Below are 27,123 nucleotides of genomic sequence, written 5' to 3' on the forward strand. Positions count from 1 at the left end.
CTATGACATAATTGTCATAATGTTATAATCATCCAATGATGAAAGAACAACATAACTTGGTAATTTTGTAAGCACTAACTCATGATTTTAAGCTGATCCTTTCCTCAGCACTACCTTTTTCAAACACATTTTTTTACTGTGCTTTCTGAGTTTAAACTGCCTTTCTTTCCTTAGTGCTACATTCTTTTTTTTCCTTATATTTTTGTTCCATCCTCCTGATTGCCACTTAATTTGCTCTGGCCTCCACATTTCTACCTGAGACTGCATTCACCAATATATACTAGTAATGTATATCCATATAAAGTTCAAAGCTCCAGATATTTCTTTTTAAGTGTTTTCTCCAATTGACTTAATGGTGACTAGAAACACTATCCATACATAGACCCTAACCTCTAAAGTTGTTATCTGTTTAGCTTACTTAGCAAAGCACACTTATGTCACAGGTCTCAGATTTCAACTCCATGGGATGTACTCATGAATAATTGAGCTTTCATAACCTTATCAATCTGTTATGAACTATTGTGTGCCAACAAGTTAACTGATGATGTTCCTCCCTTCAGGCATCAGGTGGTTGGTTCCATTCTGTTTCTTCTTTCGGTTAGGTCATCATAAGTCATTTTATTTCTTTGCTTTCTACAAAACTACTTGCCTCACCTGTGGATGATTTTGTACAGCTTTTCAGTCTTTGGTTTTTGTTTCTGGCTCTTTTTTCCCTTATGAGGAACAGGTGTCTATTTTTTCTGTTTACTTTGCTCATGAATCAGGTATGTGATGTTTGTTTGTTTTTACATGTATGCCATAATACTGTTTCAGTTGTTTTATTTCATTTGCATTATTTGCCACATTGTTCTACTTTTGTTTGTATCTCTTTTGCTATAGGATCAGGTCATGGCACTTTTATATATCTTGATCCAGTCTCTTGTTTCATTTTTTTCTGCTAAGAATGCTCCACTCTATTTTTCTTTATCTTTTTATCTGTCTTTATTTGTGACTGCCTTCACCCTACTACTTTACCCTACACCTCTCCTTCACCTCCTCACTATGGCTCTTTATTGTGATGCCAATAGTTTTGGTAGAGACACCTAGTTTTGTTGTTTTGAAGGTATCCTCAGTTTAGTATCAATATTTCTTACTCCTATATCTGATACCTTCATCTCATCCATTTGCTTACAGACCTGGTCTTTAGGGATGTTCCTAAATCCTTGATAGCCTAGACTGCTTACCTGAAATTCCCTGTTACTTGATTTTCAAACTTGTTGATACACACACACATCTCTGTCCAAGACCACCCATCTTCAAAACTCACATCAGCCTACCTTCAGTTGTTCCTGGTTCTCTCACTTCTGTTTGTCATCCTCAACTTCCCTCATGGCTAACTGTCGTGATTCTTGATAGTGAATCTTCATTAAAACTGATTCTGGTTTCTCATCCCATCAGTGCACACCTCTCTTACTTTACCATCCTCCATTCTTTCATCTCCTGTTACTCTGTGGTTCTGCACATTTTTTCTCATCATTTCTTTCCTTTTTTCATGTTTCATTTCTTTTTTCTCATCATAATATTTCCATTCCTCTTCCCACTGATCCTGTGCGTCTTCTTTATCTTCAGGATGTGATGTCTTCATGGTTGACAGTGACAGCTATAGAACATGTCTCTCACTCCATTCAGGACTTTTATTTCCATCTGTTTTGCCATCCTTATGAAATCTGGGGTTTGGCACCCTGCCATCAACTTGTCTTTGAACACCTTATTTGTTGGATGACTTTCTCAGTCTACATTGATTCCTTTATCTTGGGCTGTGATTAACCAAGGTAGATGCTTCAAATGCCTTTCTATTTCTACTGTGTCCTTTCATTCCTTTGGTTTGCTCTTAATTGTCATGTCCTTCCCTTCAGCCTTACTATGGTCCTTTATGTTTATATCAAATTATATGCTCCTTTGCTTGCACATGCATCTCCTGGATGTCCACTTCCATTACAATATGATTGTCTGGCTTCTTTCCCCAACTCAACAGGAAGTTGGTGATTGCAACTTTCAGTCTTCTTCAAGAGACCTTTTACCTGGGCTGGTTGATCTAACTTTCCATATTTGTTTTAACTCCCACTTAATCTTTTGTCTATCCGAGGATTTTTCTGGACTTCCATATAAGGTGGGTTCAATCTTCTCTAATGCATGCTTGCACCTTGGAGATATTGGCATCTGAGGCAGTTACATCTCATGTTTGGGACTCGTGCTTCCTCAGAAACTGTGATTTTTGCATCCCTTTTAATGGGCTTTGGAAGGTCTTTATGTTACCTTATCTGCCCTTGAGTTTCTACCTTCTTCCGTTATGGTGTCTCGATTTCTCCGACTTGTTCCAGGGTTGTCCATTTGGACTGACTTTCATCTTTCCATTGACTCTACTCTTTCTGGTTGGTGTGAATATCAGTATGACCACTTTCTGTGGGGTCTAACCTTCATAGAAGCTTTTTTTTGTGTATTAATTTTCTGGATATGACTCTTGCTTTTCTGTCTTGCTCTTTTCTTCAGTCATTGTTTTCTGGTAATGTTGTGATGACCCACTTGGCCAACTATGTAGTCATTACTTCAATCAACCATAAAAGAGGCACCTGCTCTCTAATCTGTGCTTTCTCACTCTGAACTTCTTTACCTGGCTCCACAATTGTCATATTCAGTTTATGATATGTCCTTGAGGTTTGTATCTGGTGGCAGATCTCTTTTCCTGTCTTAACAGGAACCTTCCTATGGAGTGGCCCTTACATCCTGTGATTTTACACTAGATTTATTGTCATTGCAGAATCCTTCAGACTGATGCTTTTACAAATATTGCTTTAAATGTCTCTCCCCAGTAGACTTCATTTGTTCATTTTTCATGACATGGTGCCTTTGTCTTCACAAGTAAGATTTGTTTGGTCCTTTTCATAACATTTTCTTATGGAGTAGTAAGTTTTCATTTACTTTTACTCTCTGTCAAATATATGGGCTGTTTACTGCCAATGATCCCTCTACCACTCTCTTCAACTATGTCATCCTTCTCTTTTATGCCTGACTTCCATCTTTTCCTGGCCTGTATGTTTTTTTTCAGCAGAGGTTACCATTGGGTATTTTCTGCAATCTTCCATCTCTTGTCAGACAGTAATCACTTCCTTTGCCTTTTACCCCTGTTTTCTGGCCCCTTTTCCCTACTGGAACTTTTATGTGGATCTTTAAATTCGTACTTGCCTACATTTGAACCACTGGCTTCTTTTATCTTGTATTAGATTTTCTCTCAAGTGATTGTGGTTGTGATCATTTGGACATTTGATTTTGAGGCACCTTCTTACTCCCTGTCATAGGAACCAGTTGATGTTAGTCTACTCCTTTCTTTGAAAGAGCTAGGCTGTCTGGGAGGGTGACTGGATGTTTTCTCTGATCACTCTTCCCTTTATTTCATTATTTTATGATTATTCCAACACTATTCTCTTGTGTCTTGAGTACACTGTCTGCTGCTGTTTTTCTCATATTTTCCTCTTTGTTCATGGGAGAATTCCTTCTCAGAGGACTTTTCATCTTCCACTGTAAATGATTAGGTTCACCAACTCATCTGTCTTATCTCTCATATTATTCTTCGAATGAATCCGACAGTATACTTTTTTTGCATGCCACAGCTTCTGTCACCTCTGTTCCCCAGTGGGACTGTGGTTAGTTTTCAGGTTTACAATGCCAAAATCATGGGTCAAATTCCCTTCGGTAGATACAGCAGGCAGCTCGACATGATTTTTCTACATGAAAACACACACATGTAATGTTTTGTAGTGATAGTTTTATGTTTAGTACATTTGATTGAATCATATGCTTGTTAAGTGATAATAATTATATTTTATACATTACAGGTAATGCAGTTTGGACGAATAGATGGGAATGCATATACATTAGATTTTCAATATCCATTTTGTGCTTTGCAAGCTTTTGCTGTTGCTCTAGCAAATGTGACTCAACGCTTGAAGTGACAACTATACCATGGAATAAATCCTCCAAGTAAATGTGTACTTAACAGTACAAAGGCTCGATAGTGAAAAACTGAACTCTGAAATTGATTAAAAAAACAAACCAAAAAACTTCATAGTATTCTTTTTGGAAAAAAAGCTTTACAAGGTATATTTTTATTTGTGATGTGTAAAAGAGGCATTCAAATAACACGTTGATCATGAATAAGTTAAGTCAGAAGTCCGACAAAGAGCTGCAGCTTATCTCTGGAATACTTATATGTTTAATGTTCTTCTTGACTTTAAACTTTGACCTTGGCATGGCAAGATGACGTTGATAAAACCATGTTATTTTATATCGTTACTGTAATAGAACTGAAGAAAATTAGTATTTAAAGGAAATGTAATTATATTGCTAATATTTTGGCACTTAGGAGTATATATATGCTCTCTTAATACAATATTTAGTCATTGAAAAGTAAACATATCCATAAGTATTTGATACAAGAGAGCTTTAAATATATTAGGTGACTTAAATAATTTATTTTGGCTTTGTTTCTATTTAAGAGGAAAACTAGCAATTTAATTCAAATTGTTTAAATTTAAATGAGATAAACTGGTAGACATGCATAGCTCTCTTACAGTGATTTATTTATTCCTGTAGTTCTTTATTTTATTACATTTCCATTTCAAATTGAGATGTTTATTGCATTAACTACAGCTTCATGTGACATTTTAAGTTGCTTAACAGGACTAAAGTATGTAATTAGTGACCTTTTTAAGATACTCAAAAGTATCTGAAGAGCAACAGTTTTTTTATTGTAATTTGTTGCTGTATAAAACATTTTAGACAACACATTTTTATGAGCTAGTATAAAATTTGTAATGTAGTTGCTTAGAAGGACTTGTAGAGTAGAGGTTTGTCTTTCATCATAAGTTAAAAATTTGTTGCTGATAAAATACTTGTGTATCTGTAGTTAGTTGATGTAAATTCCAGTTACTATAGTTAAGCATTGCTGTTAAGTTTCTATTTCAACTTTGTAAGATAACTATATATATACACAGGATAAGGAAAATTTTATAAAGTTCAAGGACTGCAAACTGGGGGTTTGATAACCATATTAAATTGTCCTTTGGTTTTATTAATACATCACTAGCTTGTTTCCATTTACTGAAATAATTATGCTAAGCCTTTTCTGTTAACTTTGGGTCTAAATTCATTAATCAGAAGGGACTTTTTATGTGCCAACTTTTCTCACTGCTCCCCACTGCAGAACTCTCACTCAACAGAAAGAACTCTCTACCACTTCAATTTGAGTAGTACATCAGAGTTTACAATTGCCCTTAAAGTCGTGGAAAATTAGCTATAAAAATTTCAAGACTAGAAATCTTGGAAAAACAGATACTTTTACATTATGTTCCTAGAAAACTCATGAAATTTCAGTTAAAAATAAAGTACGAGTAGTTGACGTAGCAAGAAAAAATAAAAAGTTTGATTATCAGAATAGAATTTAATTATGTTTTATGCCAGCCATTGAAAATGTCATGCTGTGCAAGATCTATAACTGCTGGCAAGTATGTTTGATGAATAAAAATGTAATTGGCAGGATATGAGAATCCTGAAAATTTGAGTATGGAAAACCCTTGATTTCTGGTGTCTAAAGAGGTACATTAAGAAAAATTAGTACTCCATACACTGTGAGGACAGGTCTTGGTAAAACTGTTTAAACTTCTTTGACCATTTCAAGCCTCGTGACATCATTTCAACCACAACTACTTGTGCACTCCTAAAAATCCATAACTCTAAAACCATACACTGACTGAAATACACTGAACCTCGCATATTTTGATAAATTTACACTTTACACTGAAATGAAAATCACTGTGTTATAACTGTATACCGTGCAACACACTTGTAATTATTAACCTGAAAGTTAAGTTTTTATTATGAAAATACATTCACAGGCTTAATATCTTTGTTTAAAGATAACTTGTGATACAGTGTCTTTTATATCATAAAAGATACCAACATATAATACCAACATAAGTGAATAGTACTTATATCACTCTATTCTATAAGTTCTTTCTAATCCTTTTAAAAAAAAAATTTCAGTTGTTTTGAAAGACCCTGTTAAACTCATGCTTGAGTAAAGGAATCATTTGTTTTATATAGCAAGAGGAAGTTGTTATTAAGCAAAGAGAACTGCCGAAGTAATTACTTTATAAAAGAGCAACAAACTAGGAAACCAATAAAATTAACTTAGTTTTTACATGGCATAAAAATACAAAAACTGATAAATGATGTGAAAACTGGTTTTAAAATGCTTCTGGCTAGTAACTGAAAGATTAGGAAGAAAGAGAGTTGTACAGCAAATAGGTTGTGAGGGGGAAAATGAAATCTAAGATCTGAGGTGATACTTGGTATTTTTAGCTTTAAACTTGTAGAACAACAAGATGCTGTAAATTGAATTTCAGTTTTTGATACCACCAATTCCAAATTTTAAAAATTTATTATTTCTAAATTATTTGGGTTAGATATAAGCAGTGAGTACAAAGACACTATTTTGAATCAGATGTGAACATGTTACCCCACTGTGGCACAGCAGTATGTTTGCAGACTTGCAGTGCTAGAAATTGGGTTTCAATACTTATGGTGGGCAGAGCACAGTTAGCCCACCTAGCTTTGTGTATGAGTTCAAATAACAACAATATGGACATGTTTATATATGCAAATAGGAAGTTTAGACATTTTTACTTTCCAAGCAAAAACTTCCATTTGAGGGGTGAGTGCGATCTGAGTTTAGGTTAACAGTTGGGATTTGTTTTTATTGCTTGATCCAAAGCAAATGCTAATAAAGTAATAAACAAAATGATATTTTGAATTAGAAACATTTAAGTCATAGTTTTATTTTTGTCAGTGATGTGAGGGGAAATATTTTGTTTAAAAATTGATAGCATTTTCCTTCATAGAAAATACAAGATACAAACTGGAGAAGAATTCCATGTCTGGTAAGAGATACTGTTACATTGCACTTGTTGAGAATGTAACAACTTTGTAGCCTGTTGTGGAATTTGCAAGTTCCTTTAGTCATATTTGAAGCTAGATACTGTATAATCCAATATGCCGTAGCTGTAGTTCTGTACCAACCACCAAATGGATCAAATAACATGTAAAGAGTGTATGATCATGTTATTAGTGAATATGACATAGCAATAGATCATCATTGCTCATTTAAAACATTTTTTTCAATGGGGAGAAATGATAAAAAACAACAACCTGAAGATCAAAGAGAGAGAGACTTCTGATTATAAAATTGAGCCCTTAACTTAATGAAACAGTTTTGGCAGTTAATCTGTTGTTGCAGAGATGATGGGGTATCATTTAGCTATTGGAATTTAAGAATCACAAATGAAATAATTTACCAAAGTTTATCTGATATACACATACATACACAGTAATTAACAGTACCATCTATGATAAGGTACATAGGGAAATTCCATAAGTTGATGGTGCATCAGAAAAGTAGTTGAACCCATGATGGGGGGGAAAAGAAGCAGAAAGCACAAACTACAAACCTAAATGAACCCGGACACTGAAGGATCTTAAGGTAATCTGAAATGAAATCTGAGGCTTTCCTTTACTCAAAATATTTCTAGATTAAATTAATATTTTTATGTTGGTGTGCCTCAGGTTGTTCTAAAAGTCAATACAGGGGAAATAATCTTTTATATAAAGAGCAAACCTCCTTAAAATCAAGTGAATGTTATTTTTACCATTTATGAAGCTGTAAAAAACATATTTGCATCCAGTTCAATTCTACTACACCTCATAAATATGAAGTTTTGATTAATATTAGTTGAAGTGAAAGTATCACAAAACTTGGATATGTTCAAATGAATGTCGAATTTTTAAAAATCGCATGATAAAAGCAGTTGGGTTTTCAAAGTTGATGATGCACTCATGTTTATTTGTGTTATTGGAATTACATCCCTTCTCTGTAGACCTTCTTAAGTAGTTTGTTTTACTGGTTAGTACATCATTTAACCAAGTTGTATCATATGGAAATGTTATGCTCAAAATAGTTACTTATGTACATATTAATTAAATATTTAACTATGATTGTAAAGGTTTTGTTGATATTATAGGTTAAGCCTAACAAGCTGTTACATTTGAATGATACATTAATGGTTGGTTTACAGACTTAAGAGTTCAGTGCTGTATTAACTAGTTGATAATTAACACTAAAGTAGTTCACAAATTCATTGTTTTTTTTTTTATATTTATAAACTTGTAGCTGTTTCAGAACCTGTATGTTAATTTAAATGTGATTTCTAAACTTATAGTTTTGCTGCATATTTGTAAAGCTGAAAAAAAAATTAAAACAGTCATTTAACATGGAATATATTGTACTTTTCAGTACTTTTTATTTAATACCTCAAGTTAGAAATCTTGAAAATATATTCTGGTATGTAACTTAATGGTATAATAATAATAATACCAACAATTTAAAGATCAAAGTGTTATCAATCAAGCATTATTTGAATAATCCTTCTTCCAGTATTGAACCAAGAATGAGAGTCAGTAGCAGGATGTGTGATATTTATACCACAGTAACTCTGATAATGGTGACATCATTCTGTACTGCACACACAGTTTCCATGATGAGGAATATATATAAAAGCATCTTAACTGTAACTAGTTTGTTGTGTGTTGTTACCAGTGAGGCCTCTTACTTAGCACCAGAATGTTGTAAGGTCAAAATATACAAAATTTTTGTGGGAGTGATACTTATATTAATTCTTTACAAAAAAAAATGGGGGTCAAAAAACAGTAAATATGATTTCAGTTATCAGTTTCGTTATGATGTTATTTCTCACAGCAACTACTACTAAATGTCTTTTTGTGCTAGCACAAGGTGGTTTACATCATAAAGATGCAAGTGCAACTCAACTGCATTTTTACAGTTGCTGCAAGAATAAAACAAAACTGGATATGAGATAATTAGTAGTTTCTCTGTATAGTAGAGATCAAACGTTATTAGGCATTCAAAATGGATGTAAAGTGGTTCTATAATTATGAAAATGTTATTCATTGGTACTGGTGACGATACCATATTTGTATGAATAGCATCTTCAGATCCTCATACTGAAGTTAACAATTACATTTATTTCTGTTTTTTATGAAGGCATTACACTTCACTTGGGGTTTAAAATAATAGGACTATGAAATTATTAGTGATTTGTTTTCAACACTACTTCCTTTATGTGTATAAATGTAATATTGTGGAAATTTATCTTTGGAGGTTCTTTGCAATTCCTTGGCCTTCACCTTTATGAATGTTTGTGTGAAGTGTTAACAATTTTGTACTCTAAGCTTATTTATGTGGATGTTTTACTTCTGATGAACTAACAAGTGCTTTAATAGTGAAATGATTTTATGTTTAATAATGTATACCGAAATGTGTACACTATTGAATGTAAAATGAACACTAAAATGCGAACAGTTTCGTTTATAGTTTTGAGTAATTTTGATATTGGAACATTAAAAATTAATTATTGAATTTTATTTCATATATATATATAAGTAGTATGTGATTTGAAATAATTAAGCTTTAAAATATAATATTTTAAAGCTTAATTATTTTAAATTACATACTACTTTGTATTCACAAGTTAAAATTTGTAAATTTTTGTCATATTATCTATTACACTTGTTTGTTTTCTGTTTCAATTACTTACTGGTTATGGTTTTAGACTTTGAGGAGCAAACATTGGCTAAAAAGATCAGGTGTTGGTATCTATAAGGGACTGTTTTAACTGAAATAGAATTGGTAGTTAGCATGAAAAGCAAAATTATTGGTCATTTATATGCAAGTAATTACAGTATATTTAAACTATTATTTTTTGTAAAGTGCTTTGTACAGTATTGTTTTATATAATATAACAGCACCAGCTGTATTAGTTTTCATCTGTTGTTTCAAGAATCCTGTGGCGTGTATGTATTCAGAATGTGTTCTAGACATTGTTCATAGTTTCCATTCAATATGCTTTTCAACTTTGTGGTATTGTAGTACATTTGTGTAATTAGCACTTGTATAAAACAAAGCAACATTTATTGTTGCAACATTTGTGCTTGTAATCAATTGTGGGTTGGAACTTGTGGCTTTTGACTAACTTAGTTAATGCATTCTTCTCAAATGAACCACTATTACAAATTTTCTGTCTTTAGAATTTTAGTTTGATGTTCTACAAAATATAATTTAAAAAAAAGGCTCTTAATTACAAGTAGTGAGTGGAAAAGAGAGTAAGATATTTTGGGAAACTGTGATACTACACATACTTCAGATTTATGTAGTTTGTTTTGTTGTTAAACATTATTTACTGTTGTATATTTTGTCTTGAGTTCTTTGGAGAGTACTAAAACAGGTAAGCCCATACCCAGTCTTGAATGTGTGCACACATTAGAACATGTATTTTAGACTAAATTTGTGTTGTGCTATTAAAAGTAGATTTATGTGTTCTGTTATTAAAAAAAAACATGACATATAGATTGTCCTTTCTTTGTTGCTTGAAATTTTCATTGGAGAGTCATCCTACATTTTTGTGTGATCATTAGCCACATATTCTCATTGCAGCATGTTCATTGGTCAGTATCTTTAGACTTGTTGGCATCAGCACAAATTATGTAGTATTATGTTTGCCTTGCATGGAGCTATTGAAATGTATCCGCCCATCCAGTAATGTTTTACAATGAAGTGAGGAATAATTAGCTCAGTATTTTCACAAGGGTGAGCTGATTGTAACCATGGTGTTCCCAGTTTTGTTACATTTCATTGCAGTTATATGAACAGTTATATCATCTGGAATAAGGATATCACATGAAGGGAAGACTTGTCTCAGAGAAGAAAAGATAATGTAAAGAAACTAGTGAAATAATGATAGTCCATAATCAAAGATGTTGGGTAATTAAATTAGTGAATAGTAGCAATAATAGGCATTTTGTAGATCATAGGATAGGAAAAAGAAAATAATTTAATGTCATAGTTATAAACCAGAATTATATGGAACTGTTCCCTCCATTTTATCTAGTAACACTAGAAATATTTCACCATAAGGCAGAAACAAGTAGAATTTTGACATCTCACAGTAAATATTCTGTCAATTGAATGTTTTCTTCTTGTCATGGTGTTTTAAATCCCACTTGGGTTTTCCAGTTACTTCTTATTTTGACTCACATTAGTATGCTAAGTTATCCCAGTTGGACTTGAATACAAGTTTTTATTTGTGTACTTTCCAATGTTTTCAGCAGGTAACTTTTATTACATACTCAACAGTATTAGTTGAGATCTGATGTTAATGATTGGACTTCACATGTGCTGTCCTGACTAAATGTTGTCAAAAGTTGCTCTTATGAAATTTCATGCTGCCAGAATTTTGTTAAGTCTCAGCAGTATTAGTCATTATCAGACACTATTTATTACACAAAGCTTGCGTGTAATTCTGTGGTGATAAAATATTGTAGGTATGAGTAGATATTGTAATTCTTGTTATCAGAAATACACTTTCTTCATGGTTTCTGTGTATTGTTGTAACATGTATATAAATAGTTTCTTTGTTATCTACTTGTAGAATTACATTGTTTTAATTGTCATTGGATAAAGCTGCTATTATGTTTCACAAATCATGTTAATATCAAGTAGATTACATTTAATCTTGTTAGTGATATTGTGCTTTGAAGAGTAGAAATGTTTCATGTATTTCTGTTCATTGTTTGGTTATATCACTGTTCTAAGTATATTATTGTCAGTGTTCAAATAAACTTCCAACCTGCAACATTCATATTGTCTTGCCTTATTTTGCCCTCAAAAGAATAATTTGTTTGTGTGCTTCTCAAAGTAACAAACATTAAGCTATTCTGAAATAACAAAACATGGATCTTACTGTAATAAAAAGAGAGATTATAAGTTTCTACCTATTACTTTATAATGCTAAACTTCAGTGCTCAGTTACCCATACCATGTGGACAAAGCACAAATATGTAACTTTGTGAAAAAACATGTTACAAATGTTTAAATAGAACTTAGATAATAAAATGTTTGAGCATTAATTAACATTAAAAATTAATTTGGTTCCCCCTCCCTTATGAGCAAATTAATTAATTTTTTCCCCTAGTTTTTCTGTTTCAAAAGTTAGTAAGTTTGGTATGCACATGTATAATATAATCTTGTGAAACACTACCAGTGTAGAACTAGAAAAACTAGGTATTATGAAAAAGGTAATTACTTTAATGCTGACAACTAATGAATAATTAGAATTTTTATATAAAATTAATCAATCTTTCCTCTCTTTTTTTTTTTTTTTTTTGCTGTATTTTAGAGTTAATACTGAATCATTATTTCCCAAAAATAGTTTTAAAACAACAGCACAAAATTTTAAAATATTATTCAGAACTAGTTTTCTTTCTCATGTAAATTCTATGTAAAGGTCGTAAGGCAAATCACTTTGGACTTTTGTTGCATAAAAATAGAATTGAAGGTTATGACCTCGGGTACATCTAGAAATCTAGGGTCAAATAAGAGTCAAAAATACACTCACTAGATTGTGAGTAACAATTAGAGTCGGATAGTATTTTTTGTCTAATAAAATGTCAAGCTATTATGAAAATAGTCCAAGAGAATAAAAAATAAAATAATAATTATTTTTTTCTTGTTGACCTAAAACCAGTTTGCAAATTCCACACTACGCTACTCACTTTGTTACCAGTAATAACTAACTAGGCTGCCATTGTGGGGAGTGGTCTGTCTCACTAATTTCAGGTCTCGCATGTGCCTAATGCAGCCACTGGACAGACTATCATAAGAGAACCAGTCTGACTCATACTTAATCCAATAATACAATAAGACTAGTTCTTTGCATCTTTCTCCCTGCTGACCCACACATATGGCCTATCCTCAGATGAATGTTCTTGTGTGTATGATACCACCTACTTCAGTTGTTATACCTTCAATATTAATGACCTGTAACTTTTTTTCAGATAGTGGAAAATCAAAAGCCCTATCCCTTGCATCAACCGTTTTCTGTATGAACATCTGCCAAGTTAAACCTTCAGTCTACAACCTATTGGAGAGTGATGCAAACAGCTTAGATAATTGTGACATAAATGCCCTATACGAGGGGTGTGTGATCCAAAAACTTTAGTACTCACAGTCAGGGGAAAGCTAATTATTCAGCCAAACTTTGCCTTCATATTCTGCCAAAAGCAACTGTTATGTATTTTAAGTAATGTCATAAGGTTTTATTATGATAACAGACTGTTTACTGAATTTGCTTCCAAAAGATGTTGAAGTGTACTTAAATTAATATTCTTATTAATATGATAAAATATTTAGTTTTAGAGTAAATTATTATCCAGTATGTCATTAGCATCACACAAAAATATAGTTTCCCATTATGTGTTTCTTTTTTTTTTTTTCAAATTATTGGAACCATTTTTATGCTCGTATCTCTGTAAATTTGTTTATTGAATGTTCTGAAGGTTATGGAGATATTCACATTAGATACTGATTACTTCATCAAATAAATAAAATTTTACAGCTATTAATAATCATGCAAGTTTAAATTTATGACATCTGGGAAGTATATTGATTACACAAGTAATTAAAATTAAATGACTTTTCACTGAAAGTAAACCACCTATAATACTTTTTTTTTTTCATTTTTTGCTTTCGTCACAAAATGTACAGTTCTAACCTTTCAAGCTCTCTCCTTATCTCTCCAACTGATGACCTGAACTTGTTTATACCTGTAGTGTTGTTATTTTATCCAACTTCTCTTTTAATCCTGTGTATAATACTTGAAATAGTTAAGCTTCAAAGAGAGGCAAGAAACTTGTATATGAAAGTAATGAAAAATGATACCACATTGGAAAGTGCAAGTCTAATCTTATGGTAAGCCTAATTCATCTGTGTCAACACGGGCGTTCTGTAATGGCAGCAAAGTCGTTATGCCAAAAAAAGAGAGAGAGAGAGAAAATATATCACACTAGTTGTTTGTGGTGTCTGTAAGATACTTCGAAATATTGTTTTATTAATTTGTATACTATACAATATTTATGTTTTAAATTGGAGGTTTCGAAACTGGAGCCACAGGAAGAAATCGGGGGGTTGCAGATACACAAAATAACACTGTTAAAAGTACTCAGCATCAGTTTTATATTCATTGAGTGTGGGGCTTCAATCAGAACGTGGAATGCCCTGAGAACCTTGTGGTGATAAAGTTTGGGAATCTTTAATTTAGTATTATATCCAACTACCAAATTTGTCTGTTTTGACATTAGCATTTATTCAATAGACACTTTATTTTATACATTTATGTAAATGGCTGTGAATATCTTTTTCCGTCTATTGATATTTTTAGTCGTGTTGTTCAGCAATTATTATGCTTGGCTGTATCAGTAGGTTCAAGGCTCGAGTCCACAATAGGCCGCTGAACATATTTCACATTTTCAAATGTCTGCACATTATGAAAGTGGTAGTCAATATTATTTTTCGGTTGAGAGTAGCCGTGTAGGTGGTGTGGACAATTGAATGGTTCGGTATCTTAGGTAGTCGACAGCTCTAAAGTAAGGATAGCTATGTTTAAAGTTTGAGTCCCACATACTATTTAGATGTGTTGCATAAGGTACTATTCGAGTTGAAAGCCTAATACTGTAGACATTTCGTCAAGCCTTCTTATCTTTTTATTTTAACTAATCAATTCGAACAGAACTTTTAATAAGAAACTTGTTTTTAATTTCTATTTCTATTTTATATTGCCGTATGAATCAGTGCATAAGCTACATATGGTTGAATGATTATTTATGTCAGAAAAAATAAACGGATATAACAAATGTAAATTAAAATAACACTTAGCTAAACCTTTAGTTACTGTAAGTTCAATAACTGATAGTAATTAAAATTATATGAACAAAACTAAATTATACGGTTGTCTCAAACACGCATAAATTTATTTCAACATATGACGTTTCGGGCGTGGGCTTCATATCAGCATCCTAAGTTTAAACATGACAAGTCCTCCCAAATACATCAAGCGTATCGACAAAGATCTGCTAGCCGTCCCTGTTTTAGTAGCGTAAGACTAGAAGGCTACTCTTTTAGCAACGAATAGTGCGATTGACCGTCACATTATAACGCCCGCATAGCTGAAATGGCAAGCAAGTTTGGTACGACTGGGATTCGAACCCGCGACCCTCAGATCACGAGTGTCTTAACCAGCTGGCCGTGCCGGCCCACGTAAGAGTGAGATCCTATTAGGAAGGGACGGATTATAATAACTAGAGTGATTTAATGAGATTTAGGGTTTGATATAAGAGAAACGAGATCGTAGAATTTAACAGGTAGTACAGGTGTAATTTGAGAGGGATAGGTGGAGTTGGACAGAATGTGAAGTACATTTTAATGCGGAATTCGTTTTAACGCGAAACCCTCTGAAATCCTAAAATTGTCCTTTAAATTTATCTTTTCCAAACTTATTTTCAGTCTTTTTTTTTATTATTATTAACAGTTGGATTATCGGTTATGTCTTCATTGTCATTTCAATTATAATTTTTTATAGCAAAACATTAGTTCGAATTAGCAAATGAGATGGCAGTCTAGTGTTCATTAAGTAGCTTAATGAATGAAATGCCTCCATCCTAGTTAGATGCCATTTTTCTCTGTATACATATGGGTTAAATTCAGGATACGGCTGTCTCTTCTTGTATTGATACCCATATAACGGTAAATGCGAAATCATGTTTACTGAATCACGGAAGTGAAAATCTTATACCATTCGATAAATGAACTACGATTTTGTCGATTGCGTGCTCTCGAAATATTTTTTGTTTAATTTGTACAAACGAGAAACTGTATTTTAATTAATTGTCTTCATTTTGGTGCTGGAAGTCTGTTTATATCAAATCAGATGGTTTATCTGTTTATGAGGTCATTTTAATGAGTTTAACTAACTCCGCATTAATCCTTGATTACGAGAAAATCCACTTGTGGAGAAAAATATATATTTAAAAACGGCGCGAAATTCAAACCAAACCAAACTTTCAACAATAAGTCTATGATTAAGTCAATGTTGCATAGCAAATACATTGTACTGTCAAAGTGCGAACTTCACGTATCTTAGATAAAGAAGTATAGTTACCACTTTGTGCTATAAATAATATTAAGTATTAATTTATCTTCTCTTAAACAAATTTAATGAAAACAAACAATGTGAACTACAAATACAAATTTATTGAAACGTAAAACATTGTGATTATATGGGGTATGTTGACCCTTGAGGTATAGCAGGATATGCCATGGAACATTTAGAACACTCTTAATCGATGTTTGTCATAGTAAGGAATTATTATTCTGTTTTTCAAATTAAATCTCTTTCTTTCTTTATCTATCTATATGTATATACAAATATAGATTCGTACTGCTACTGCCCTCTCTATTTTTGTTTTCGGTTGACAAATCCAATTCTGACTTATAAAACTCAACGTTACACAACTTCAGTATTTATCAAAGAAAACACCCATCATGAAAACTATAAATTCTTATTTCTTGTAAAAGTCCTAGAAAAGTGTTAATTAATTATATAAACATAAACTAAAAAGTGCAAGTATAGACAAGAGAAACATCTTACCAATAAATCAACACTTCTTCTGAAAAGATATATCAATAACATTTATTTCACAAATGCCTAATTTTTTAAAATTCTGCCAGCTTCATATTTATACCACCAAAGAAAAAAATTCTAATAAATCTAACGTAACACTGACATACAGTTAGTAAATCACAACCATTAATATCGTGAGTACAATGAGATATGTATTGTATCGACACTCAGTTTCAAGTTTGAGTTTTACGAGTTTCATTTGATGAGATTTTACTTTAATTGATTGATTGTTTGGACTTAAGTACAAAGTTATATAAAGAGCTATCGGTGCTCTGCCCACCACGGGTATCAAAACCCGGTTTCTAGCGGTGTGAGTTTGCAGACATACCGCTGTGCCATTGGGGGGCGAGATTTTAATATATAGAATATTGCCAAAAGAATCGATTCAGGAAATCTACTATTAAGGTGAATAGTTTACCTTTACGAAATTCAAACTATAAGATAATGTAATATTATGAAGTTACATTAAAGGTTCTAGCAAAAAAATAAAGTTAAACTTTTTATAAAAACTGCAAAGAAATCATTAAAAGTAAAGTTCAAATTATAATAATCATCATATATAATGACACTTCCGGTTAGAAAAAATCATACTTCTTATTTTTTAAATTATTCCAAAGTACAAAAGATTTTTACAAGAGAATAATTTTCATAAATTCGAGCTATGGTGTTAAAAAACAGTATCCATTCTAACTACAGATACCGCAAACACAGCATTAGATTCAGTGGAACTTGTACATAATAGTACAGTTCTGTTTAAACAGTTAATCCATGTAAAAGTAAAAAGTAAACTGATATAATTGTTGTACAGTTAACACTGATTAAAAAATTAACATTCGGCGACCTTCACATGGTAACTAATATTCAACATCTATTCATCCAAGTTGAAATAACATATTCCTTGAACGGATGTTTGTTGTTCAGAGTAGTTTAGTTCAGAAGTGTGATGAAAGTAAATATGCTTTACTTTCTTAACAAATTGCTCGAGGCAATTGGCAAAAGTTTTATTATGATAATAACACGAGTCGTTTACAAAAATAATCGATGAAAATATTTGCTTAGATTCCAGATTATGTTGTTTTAAAATATTGGGTACTTTGTATATATATATATTCAAATACACCATGGCCATTAGAACAGTCTAATTTTGTTTCAGAGTTACCCGAAATGTTCCTCACTCATCTAATACGAAACATACTAAACTTGGACTAACGTTTTGTTACCGACTAATAACTCTAAACAACTCACTTAAGAGCCTTCTATGTCAATTGTACGTGGCGATAAAAGAATAAAAATAATTATATAACAAAGACCAAGGTTATACAAAGAGAAAGTGAAAATATATATATATCACACTATAATAGTTAGGACAAGTAAACAGATGATGAAACATTAAAAAAAAATTGTGACAGGTGTATGAATATTAGAACCAATAGATGATAGTCATGTGACATGTAATCGAATAACTAGGGGTGTGACCTGCACACAAAACGAGTAGGAGAAGACTCCTTCAGTATAACTTCTCTCACTGTTCTGGTGTGTCTGAAAAAACAAATAGGAATACAAAAATTTAATAAATTTACTATTACTTTATAAAATACATTTTGTAAATGTCAGTTTGTTCGTTTAGAAATATATCACGTTTACATATTTAATTGTCCAACTCAACTAGATAAAGCATACAAATTCTATTTTATGACAAGCAAGAAGAACAAAAGTATACTAGCATTCTCAGATTGATTAAAGCATCTGTCAGTGCATCATCATGCTCAGGATGAAAATTTTGAAGATGAAGAAGATGGTTGATAAAAACACACAACATTTTATTTACAAGGTTGAACGTTTCGGAATACTTTTATTCCATCTTAAACGAAATCCGACAATCATGTTATAAAGATAATTGTGAACTAACACTAGAATATCATAATTACTAGTTTACGTAGTTATTAAGAGGGAAGGATAAAACAATAAATTATAGATATGCTGCAAAACAGTTGACTTTAAAGTGTGTAAGTTTAGAATAATTTTAGGTCTAAAGAGCTTTTGTAAGTCGTTAAGAGACGCGCAGTCTTTAGCTATGAGCAAACTTTCTTTAATTTAGAGTTAAAATACTGGAGATCTTACGGTAATGACAAACAAATCGTTACATGAAATGTTGTGACCTGTTGTTTCAGAATGTGAACGAATGGATGAGTAACTGAGTTTAAGTATTTGTAATTAACTGACTTTTGTAATTTTTTATTTCTTGTTGTAATAGTTTATGTTCCATTAAAACCTTTCATATTAGTATAGCTGTCTAGATTACTTACGTATCGATCCATGCTTGTCCTCATTATATTTGTTCGATTAGGAACTGTTTTCATCTTTGCAATGTCCGAGTAGTATAGAAAATGAAAAATACTAAAATTTAAGTCTCTTTACAACTGATAAACCTTGGTCATATAAGTTAGTTGAATTCTAAGAACACAGTATACTGACCTGGATTCGGTTTGGCCTCGCATCGGCAACCTGGACATTGGTCACCTTCAGTCACTGGTTCAACTTCACAACCAGGTGGGCAAGTTGGTATTGGGCAGTTACTTTCGCAAGTGCAAGTCGGACAGCCGTTATCACCTGTAATAATCGTGCATTTGTGTCCTACGCAATTTGGTGATGGGCATTTTAAGGTTGCAGGGCTGTCATCGTCATTATCTTCTGTCTTCTCTTCCGTAGCTTCAGTGTCATCTTAGATATATTAAAAACATAAACGTATATTTTCTGGAAGTTAACATTTATTATCCTGTCACAGTGTTTAATTGCAGCAGGCAGCTTGCTGCATTACATTAGAGAAATTTAATTTCTCTATATAAATGCATAAAGACAGTTTCTTTTATTCTGACAGTCACTAAGACATGAAACGTTCATCGGTTTCTATTCATTTGTTGTCATATCTGCTGGGCATACTTAAAACATCTACTTAAAGCAAACAACAATATTTTAATAACTCTATGACAAAACTTTAGTTCCATTGTTGTAAGCTACGTTTTTTTATGTTTAGATTTGTTTATTTAGCTAAATGGTGCACAATATTAAGATAAATATATATAGGCCTAGATTATCCCAAACGATATCATGAAAATCTAGCAACTGCGACGAATATTCTAGAAGTGAGACATCATATATCAATACGAATGGCTTAGTGAGTTAAAATGCTGGCAGTGAAACATTAAGTCACTTATTTTCAGTTCGTGGAAAGTTGTCAGTAAGTTTTGTTTTAGTGAAGTAGTCAATCAGTTATTCGTGAAAGTGTACAAATTTATTTTTACATATTATCATTAGCGAGGTACTTCCATTAGAACATAACTTTTTAACTCAAGCTTCTGCCTGTTTTCTTATAGTAAATTCACATTGGTTTATCCCGTATGTCTACCGAGGGGTTATTTTAGCGCCGTAAATTCGAAGATTTGCTGCTGTCCTACTGGGGAACAAAATCAGTGTACAACTGAAGACAGTTAGCAGAAACGTTTGGGAAGAAATAGATCAATTTTGTTGTCGTTACGTGGATTGGACTGCGAATTGTTTTCAATAAATAATGTAAAACAAGTCGTCCTGCAAAGAAACAGCGTCACAACATTATCAAGTTGACCAACTAACAGACATTTTAACCTTTTACGTCCGTAATTATTAATAATTCGTCAGATTTAATTGTCGAACCCTTTCACCAGAAGATAAAGTGATATGATTTAAGGATACGGATCAAATTAACCAAACGTATTTAAGATCGAATTTTTTTCCTTCTTCTCTCCTGAACATGCTTCTTCGACTCATGTTATGTTCGCACGTTTTTTTCTTTTCACAAATCACAAATGTTTTCACGAATTAAAACCGAGTGCATAACTTATGACGAACTCTAATCCACTTGATGAAGTACCCTAAATTACATTTAAGTAGTAGGTAGAAAAAATATTATTGTTATTGGACTTTAAAGTTTCCAAAGTACCGAGAATTTTACTTCAACTGTATGAATATTAGAAGAAACTATTTAACAGTATTGCTTAAGGTGAGTTTAAAAAACTAACCCATAAGAGAAATGTCTGTATCTAAAAAACTACTTGTGCTAAAGAAAACGAATTTCTCCAAAGGTGCACTAAATTTCACAAGTTTTATTCGGAAAAATATGGACAGGAAATGTTTCGAAAATTGACTCAACAGATGTTCAACACACAAAGCTCAGCCTGTAATTAAGCCATTTGTCTCAGAATAACTTGAAAATGGATTGAGACTTAAGACTTAATCGAATTGATGTGTAAAATTCTCTTACACATTACTTACCTCATTGTGTAGCTTTGCTTAACAACAAACAAAACGAAGTGATGAAATTTTATTTCCTTATGAATAATTTTAAAAATATAAACACTATAAATATGGGATAAATAAATTTGTTTGTTTGATTGAAGTTAAGCACAAAGCAACACGGTGTGTTATCTATGCTCTGCCCTCGGGTATCCAAACGCGGATTCTAGCGTTTTAAGTCTGCAGACATACTGCTGTGTCACTGAGGGTGGCTAAATCCCAGTACTGAGTGAAACAATTAAAAGTTTGAGTGAATGTTTACAATAACCCGTTCGATAAAATTAGGCTTATAAAATCAGTTTGTAGTTGCGAGTTTTGTTATGCTAACAAGTGTAATTTATTTAGTCTTGTTTGTGTCCTCTTGTCTTATAAGATGTGAAATGTTGTATCTTACCAATAAACAAACAGAAACTTGTAAATAAACATGAAAACAAATGAACTGGTGTAATGATTAAAAGTTTTAATGTTCCAAATTTAGGTAACTACTTTATTTTGTTTCACCTGTCTCAGTGTCTTCTACTGTACACACACACCCTGGACATTTCCCTGGAGGAGGATTAGCCTCCACCTTACATCCAGGGTTGTTACATTCTGCAGGTGGGCAGGCGGACTGACAGATGCACGTGCTACAGCCGTTTTCTCTTGTTACTATTTTACAGTTGAACCCTGAACAAGATGGCTCAGGACACTGGACAGAAGTGGTATTAATTTCAATCGCATTTCCTGAAAAAAACAAAATATCATGTTTTATTGCAAAATTTTAGAAGCACAAAAGTTCAATCACACCATGAAAATACGTTATCACGTTCTTAAGTCCGAAATTAGGTACAATGACGTTTTACGTTTTAAGTTCTTGTAAGTGTCATCACCTGTATTACTATGAAGCTCGTTGGCTATTTCATTTGTTATGTTACCATTAGGTTCATCGGGTTCTTTGTCGTCGTCTGTGTTATTGGAGGACTCATTAGGCTCTTTTTCAGTACCATCTGCATTACTGTTAGGTTCATCTGGTTCTTCTAGGTTACTTGAAAGCTCATGCAATTTATCTTCTGTTTTACTGGAAATATTTTCATGGTTTGACTCTTCGTCTTTGTGAATGGTGTGTTCTTGGTTATTATCTTTCTCACCGTCTAAAATAAAGCAGATCAACCAATGATAATAACAGATCTTGGTAATTAATCATATCGACCAATGAAAATAACAGATCTTGGTAATGAATCATGCCAACCAATGATAATTTTTTATTTTGTTATCTTCTTGTATTTTAATTCAACTGTTATAGCTCTTTTGAAAGATCTAAATATTTATGTGCAATGCCAAAAAATAAGAGACCAATGTGTGTTTAAAGAAGTCATCTAATATTATCGTAAATCATATAAAGTAATATACCGTAAGCTATTTTGTCGACGTTCACTTCGAAGACTTTACAAACACAGGACGGACACTGGCCTTCACGCGTTCCATTATCCACCTCACATCCTTGCTGACAGATGGGCGTTTCACATGCAACCTTACAGAGACAAACTTTACACCCATCTTCCCCATTTTCCAATACACAGTCGTAACCTTCACAAAATGGCACTGGGCAACGTTCCGCTTCTATTCTTGCTAAACAAGAAAATGAAAATAAATAGAATATGTAATACTGGCTCTTAAAAATCAGTTTAAAACTTAGAAAATAATTCAATCAGTTCATTTTCAGAATAAACACATCAAGCAGATAAATGACTGAGTTTATATTTTGTGTCTAAATTTCTAAATCTTCCGACAAAAAGTATGTTTCACGGGTGTTTGACAGTTGTTATTCAATAAATCCTATAATCCTAGAATCATGTTTTAATGGTCTGGATCAGAGAAATAGTCTTGTATATCAATGATTTACACCTGGATTAACAGAAAAGTTTGGATCAAGGGGATAATTTTACTAAATAATCATCAGTGAATTAAACTGTATGTCACACTCTTGATTGAACTTACCTGATTCACATAGTACCATCAACTATTTGGATCACTTCACTGGATCAAAAAGTCAGCTGTTACATGAACACGATATATTTAATGAAACCAACTACTGGTTCAGTATGACCAATCGTATAAGGCCAGTACCAGTTCTATGGCATTAAAATAATTTAATGCGATACATAAGTTTTATTACTTATGCATATTTAAGTAATATTTACCTACTGCTTAACACAAGTTGAGAGAGTGGATTGAGATTCTAGACCTCTTAATAGAACCAAAGTGTAATATTTTTGCTATACATTTCTCGATTTGTTCATAAGAGGATTTCCATAATTCATGTAAACACATAGGACCACCCCTGCTCTAAAATCACGTACCTGGTGCAAAAGGAGCTCTACAAACGCAAGTAGGGCAGTGTTCTTCATCCAGGTCGCTTACTACACATCCTGGTGCACAGCTAGGTGTTGGACAGTCTGGATTAACTTTGATACCTTATGGGGAACACAGACGTTCACAGTCATAAATCTGACATACAACTATGACCTGTTACCTCTATCAAACTCGATGTTTACGATGAAAAGATATACAAAAAATATATATTTATAATATTTTAAAGAGTAAAATAGATGAGGCCTCCACACAAAGTTACAGAAGACGATTACATATAATTAAATATACTATTCGCTTTAGACAAAATAATTAAAATTTAAGTAAATACTTCATCAAAAGGTGGCGAAATTTATAGTCTGGCATAAAAGATTAGGTGACAAGTATTTTAGCATGGTTGGTATATTACTCATCTCAATTATTTCTTTTTTAACCTCAGCAGCTTTCAAAACCATCAAGTTTATAAAGTAGCTTATTCTATTGAGAAATAATCCTATACAAACATTATTTTAAATAGAACAGTAACAATTCAAGTATTTAATTGAAAAAGCACAGCAAAAATGTACTTTCCTCAATGATTTCGCAAAGATCTCATACCTGGCATTACATGTATACGAAAATAATAGGTTGAAATACGTTACATACTCAACATATGCATAAAAGTTTATGAAAAACTAACAGAGATTTCTTTAAATACATTTCTACTAAAGCATGTTTTGTCCACTAAAATGAAATGTGAACAAAAGTGCAATTAGATGGTAAGGTGCACGCATTTCATTTTTAGGAGACAAATGAAAATTGAGAGTAATTATAATAACTATGTCAAAATAAATTTCAGCTCACATGTTGGAAGCGGTGGACATGATGCTCTTACACATTTAACCTGGAACATAACACACTGCTCATCCTTTTCACAATTCATGCCCTATGAGGATAAAACAATAACAGAACGTTAAAAACAAATTCTTTTATTTGTTAAGGTTGCTCAGTAAATGTACAATTTGTGATGAGTTTGGATTTTTTTTATTCTTCGCGTGTTTTATAACACCGTTATCACCTTCTTTGCATTTATTTTTTATTATATTATGTACATCGTATTGAGAGTCGTAAATTAGTTTTTACTAATTCTACTTATTTATTCCTCTCAATTAATCAGCAGGTAAGTACTTTTAGAATTACAAATTGCATTCTCAGATACGTGTTACCTTTTTTGTTACACTTGTACAACGTATTACTTTCGTTTTTATCAGATTATAAAAGTTCGCGATAGCGAAAAATTCCTCTAAGTTTTCTCAAAAATCGTAAATACACGTGAATGTATTTATGCAAAGAAAAATATGTTTGCAAAAGTGTTTCGAAAATTTGAAAAATTATATACGTACGTGTGATTCGATCTTTTTATCGTTCAAACGACCTCAGAAAGCCAATGAAGGGCAGCCTGAACATTTATTTACATTTACAACACTTGTCAAATCGACAATAGTGTCCAAGTGATTTTCAGTGCACAATTAAACGCGCACAAAACCTTATCATTAGACCTGCAATTGGATAAACTGTACGCAGTGATTTTATACATTGTATGCGGTCCATTCATCTATTAGCATGTCGAATTGTGTCATCAATATTGTAAAATATTAAAGGAATGTGTATCGACAACCAGACTTATTAAATAAGTATATTTATAATAACGTTGAAACGTACATTCAGTACTTAATGGTGTCGCTATAACAATTCGACGAGTTTATATAAATCCTGTACAAGCAAAGTGCAATATATTACTCGACAAATGTTCATTAGGCCTAAAATATGTGATAAAAATCAAATGAAATGTATTTTTCTTTCCACACTGCTTCCGGATGCAAAATCAGAGGTACGTTAAAATTAGCTTATCATTTTCAGATTTATCTATTGTCTCCTGTAAGCCATTGCCCAAAATACCTTGCATTCAAACGTCAATAGTTTACATGAATTTTATCACCTTTTAGGCCTATTGTTTTCTAATGCTTTGTCATCTTTAAGATTCAATTGAGAGATTATTTTTCATTCATAGTGTCGGAGAAGATCTGGTGTTTAGTATTTTTGGAATAAACAGCAATTTCTGAGACTCATATGATAAACAACTAGGTCTAACTTATAATTGCTAATACTCGCGTGTAGACAACTAGGTTTAACTTATTATAACTGCTAACCAAAAGGAGGCCAATCAGTCAGTAGCGCCCGCCGCTTACGTGACCACTCTTAACCAACTAGAAAACTGACTGTCATCGAAAGACTCATCTAACACGAAATGATTTGTAGTCTAGAAGTGAATGACTGAAGCCTAGAAATAAATCGATTTAAATGAGAGGTACAAAATAAAACAGGTTTAACTGATAAATACTTTATTGGTTTAAAAATAAAACATCTCTATTTGTTTTAGAGCAAAAACCACATTGGGTTATGTGGGAATAAAGCCCCAGAATTTTAAAATTTTAAGTCCTTAAACATACCGCTATTCCACCGGGGAACAAAGTATCTCAGTAACAACGGATAGAATAACACGATACTCACGGTACAAGGATTTTCTTCTGGTGGTGGTCCAATCATCACAACTTCATCATCATTACTCTCCTCTGCTTCTTCAATGTGCTCTGAAAGTATAGGAATAAAAATATTTTTATAAATTCCTCCTGACAGAACACGCAAACCTTACAGAAACAAAATTTACACCCATTTTCCCCATTTCCCAACACACACTCGTAACGTTCACATAATGGTACTGAGAAGCGTACCGCTTCGATTCTCACTAAACAAGAAAATTTAAAGAAATAGAATATGTAATATTGGTTGTTATAAATCAGTTTAAAACTAAGAAAATAATTCAATCAGTTCATTTTCAGAATAAACACATCAAGCAGATAAATGACTGAGTTTATATTTTGTGTCTAAATTTCTAAATCTTCCGACAAAAAGTATGTTTCACGGGTGTTTGACAGTTGTTATTCAATAAATCCTATAATCCTAGAATCATGTTTTAATGGTCTGGATCAGAGAAATAGTCTTGTATATCAATGATTTACACCTGGATTAACAGAAAAGTTTGGATCAAGGGGATAATTTTACTAAATAATCATCAGTGAATTAAACTGTATGTCACACTCTTGATTGAACTTACCTGATTCACATAGTACCATCAACCATTTGGATCACTTTACTGGATCAAAAAGTGAACCGTTACATTAATACGATTTATTTAATTTTAATGACACCAACAAATGGTACAGTACGACCATTCGTATCAGGCTAGCACCAATTCTATTGTATTAATATCAGTTAATGCGTTATACCAGTTTTATTATTCATACATATTTAAAGTAATATTTACCTACTGCTTAAAATAACTAAAGAGAGTGGATTGAGATTGAAGACCACTTAATAGAACCAAAGTGTAAAATTTTTGCCATACATTTATCGATTCTTTCACAAGAGGATTATCATCATTCAGGTAAACACATAGGACAATCTCTACTATAAAATCATATACCTGGTGCTGAACGAGCTTTACAATCGCAAATCGGACAGTGTTCTTCATCGAAACCGCTCACTACACAATTTGGTGCACAGCTGGGTGTTGGACAGTCTGGGTTAACTTTGATACCTTGTGGGGAGCATATATGTTCAAACTCATAAATCTGACACACAACTATGACCTGTTACCTCTATCTAACTCGATGTTTACAATGAAAATATACATATATAAAATATGCTTTTATAATATTTTAAAGAG

The 27,123-nt window shown here is 32.4% G+C and overlaps 2 protein-coding genes across 6 annotated transcripts in view; one reads left to right on the forward strand and one right to left on the reverse strand.

Moving 5' to 3' along the window:
* Window positions 1–4,132, forward strand: part of LOC143250691 (tubby-related protein 4-like) — a 43,927-nt gene extending 39,795 nt beyond the window's left edge. Inside the window, exon 13 of the mRNA XM_076501590.1 lies at window positions 3,873–4,132. Coding sequence (XP_076357705.1) covers window positions 3,873–3,989 — 117 coding nt within the window. The 3' untranslated portion in view covers window positions 3,990–4,132. The remainder of the gene's footprint in view (window positions 1–3,872) is intronic.
* Window positions 4,133–16,229: 12,097 nt separating this feature from the next.
* The window catches only part of LOC143250692 (uncharacterized), a 50,608-nt gene continuing 39,714 nt past the window's right edge, over window positions 16,230–27,123 (reverse strand). For 3 of the 5 annotated variants that reach the window (XM_076501596.1, XM_076501594.1, XM_076501591.1), the window contains 9 exons: window positions 26,881–26,994; window positions 25,908–25,987; window positions 24,201–24,282; window positions 23,348–23,461; window positions 22,398–22,616; window positions 21,878–22,138; window positions 21,510–21,731; window positions 19,155–19,400; window positions 16,230–18,218 (listed from right to left, as the gene is read on the reverse strand). In XM_076501596.1, the coding sequence (XP_076357711.1) occupies window positions 18,202–18,218; window positions 19,155–19,400; window positions 21,510–21,731; window positions 21,878–22,138; window positions 22,398–22,616; window positions 23,348–23,461; window positions 24,201–24,282; window positions 25,908–25,987; window positions 26,881–26,994 (1,355 nt within the window). In that variant the 3' untranslated portion in view covers window positions 16,230–18,201. Of the gene's footprint in view, window positions 18,219–18,985; window positions 19,040–19,154; window positions 19,401–21,509; window positions 21,732–21,877; window positions 22,139–22,397; window positions 22,617–23,347; window positions 23,462–24,200; window positions 24,283–25,907; window positions 25,988–26,880; window positions 26,995–27,123 lie in introns of all 5 variants that reach the window. The other 2 variants (XM_076501593.1, XM_076501595.1) reach the window with 2 other exon arrangements.

The sequence above is a fragment of the Tachypleus tridentatus genome, chromosome 5, assembly GCF_004210375.1.
Source record: "Tachypleus tridentatus isolate NWPU-2018 chromosome 5, ASM421037v1, whole genome shotgun sequence".
Classification (NCBI taxonomy): Eukaryota; Metazoa; Arthropoda; class Merostomata; order Xiphosura; family Limulidae; genus Tachypleus; species Tachypleus tridentatus.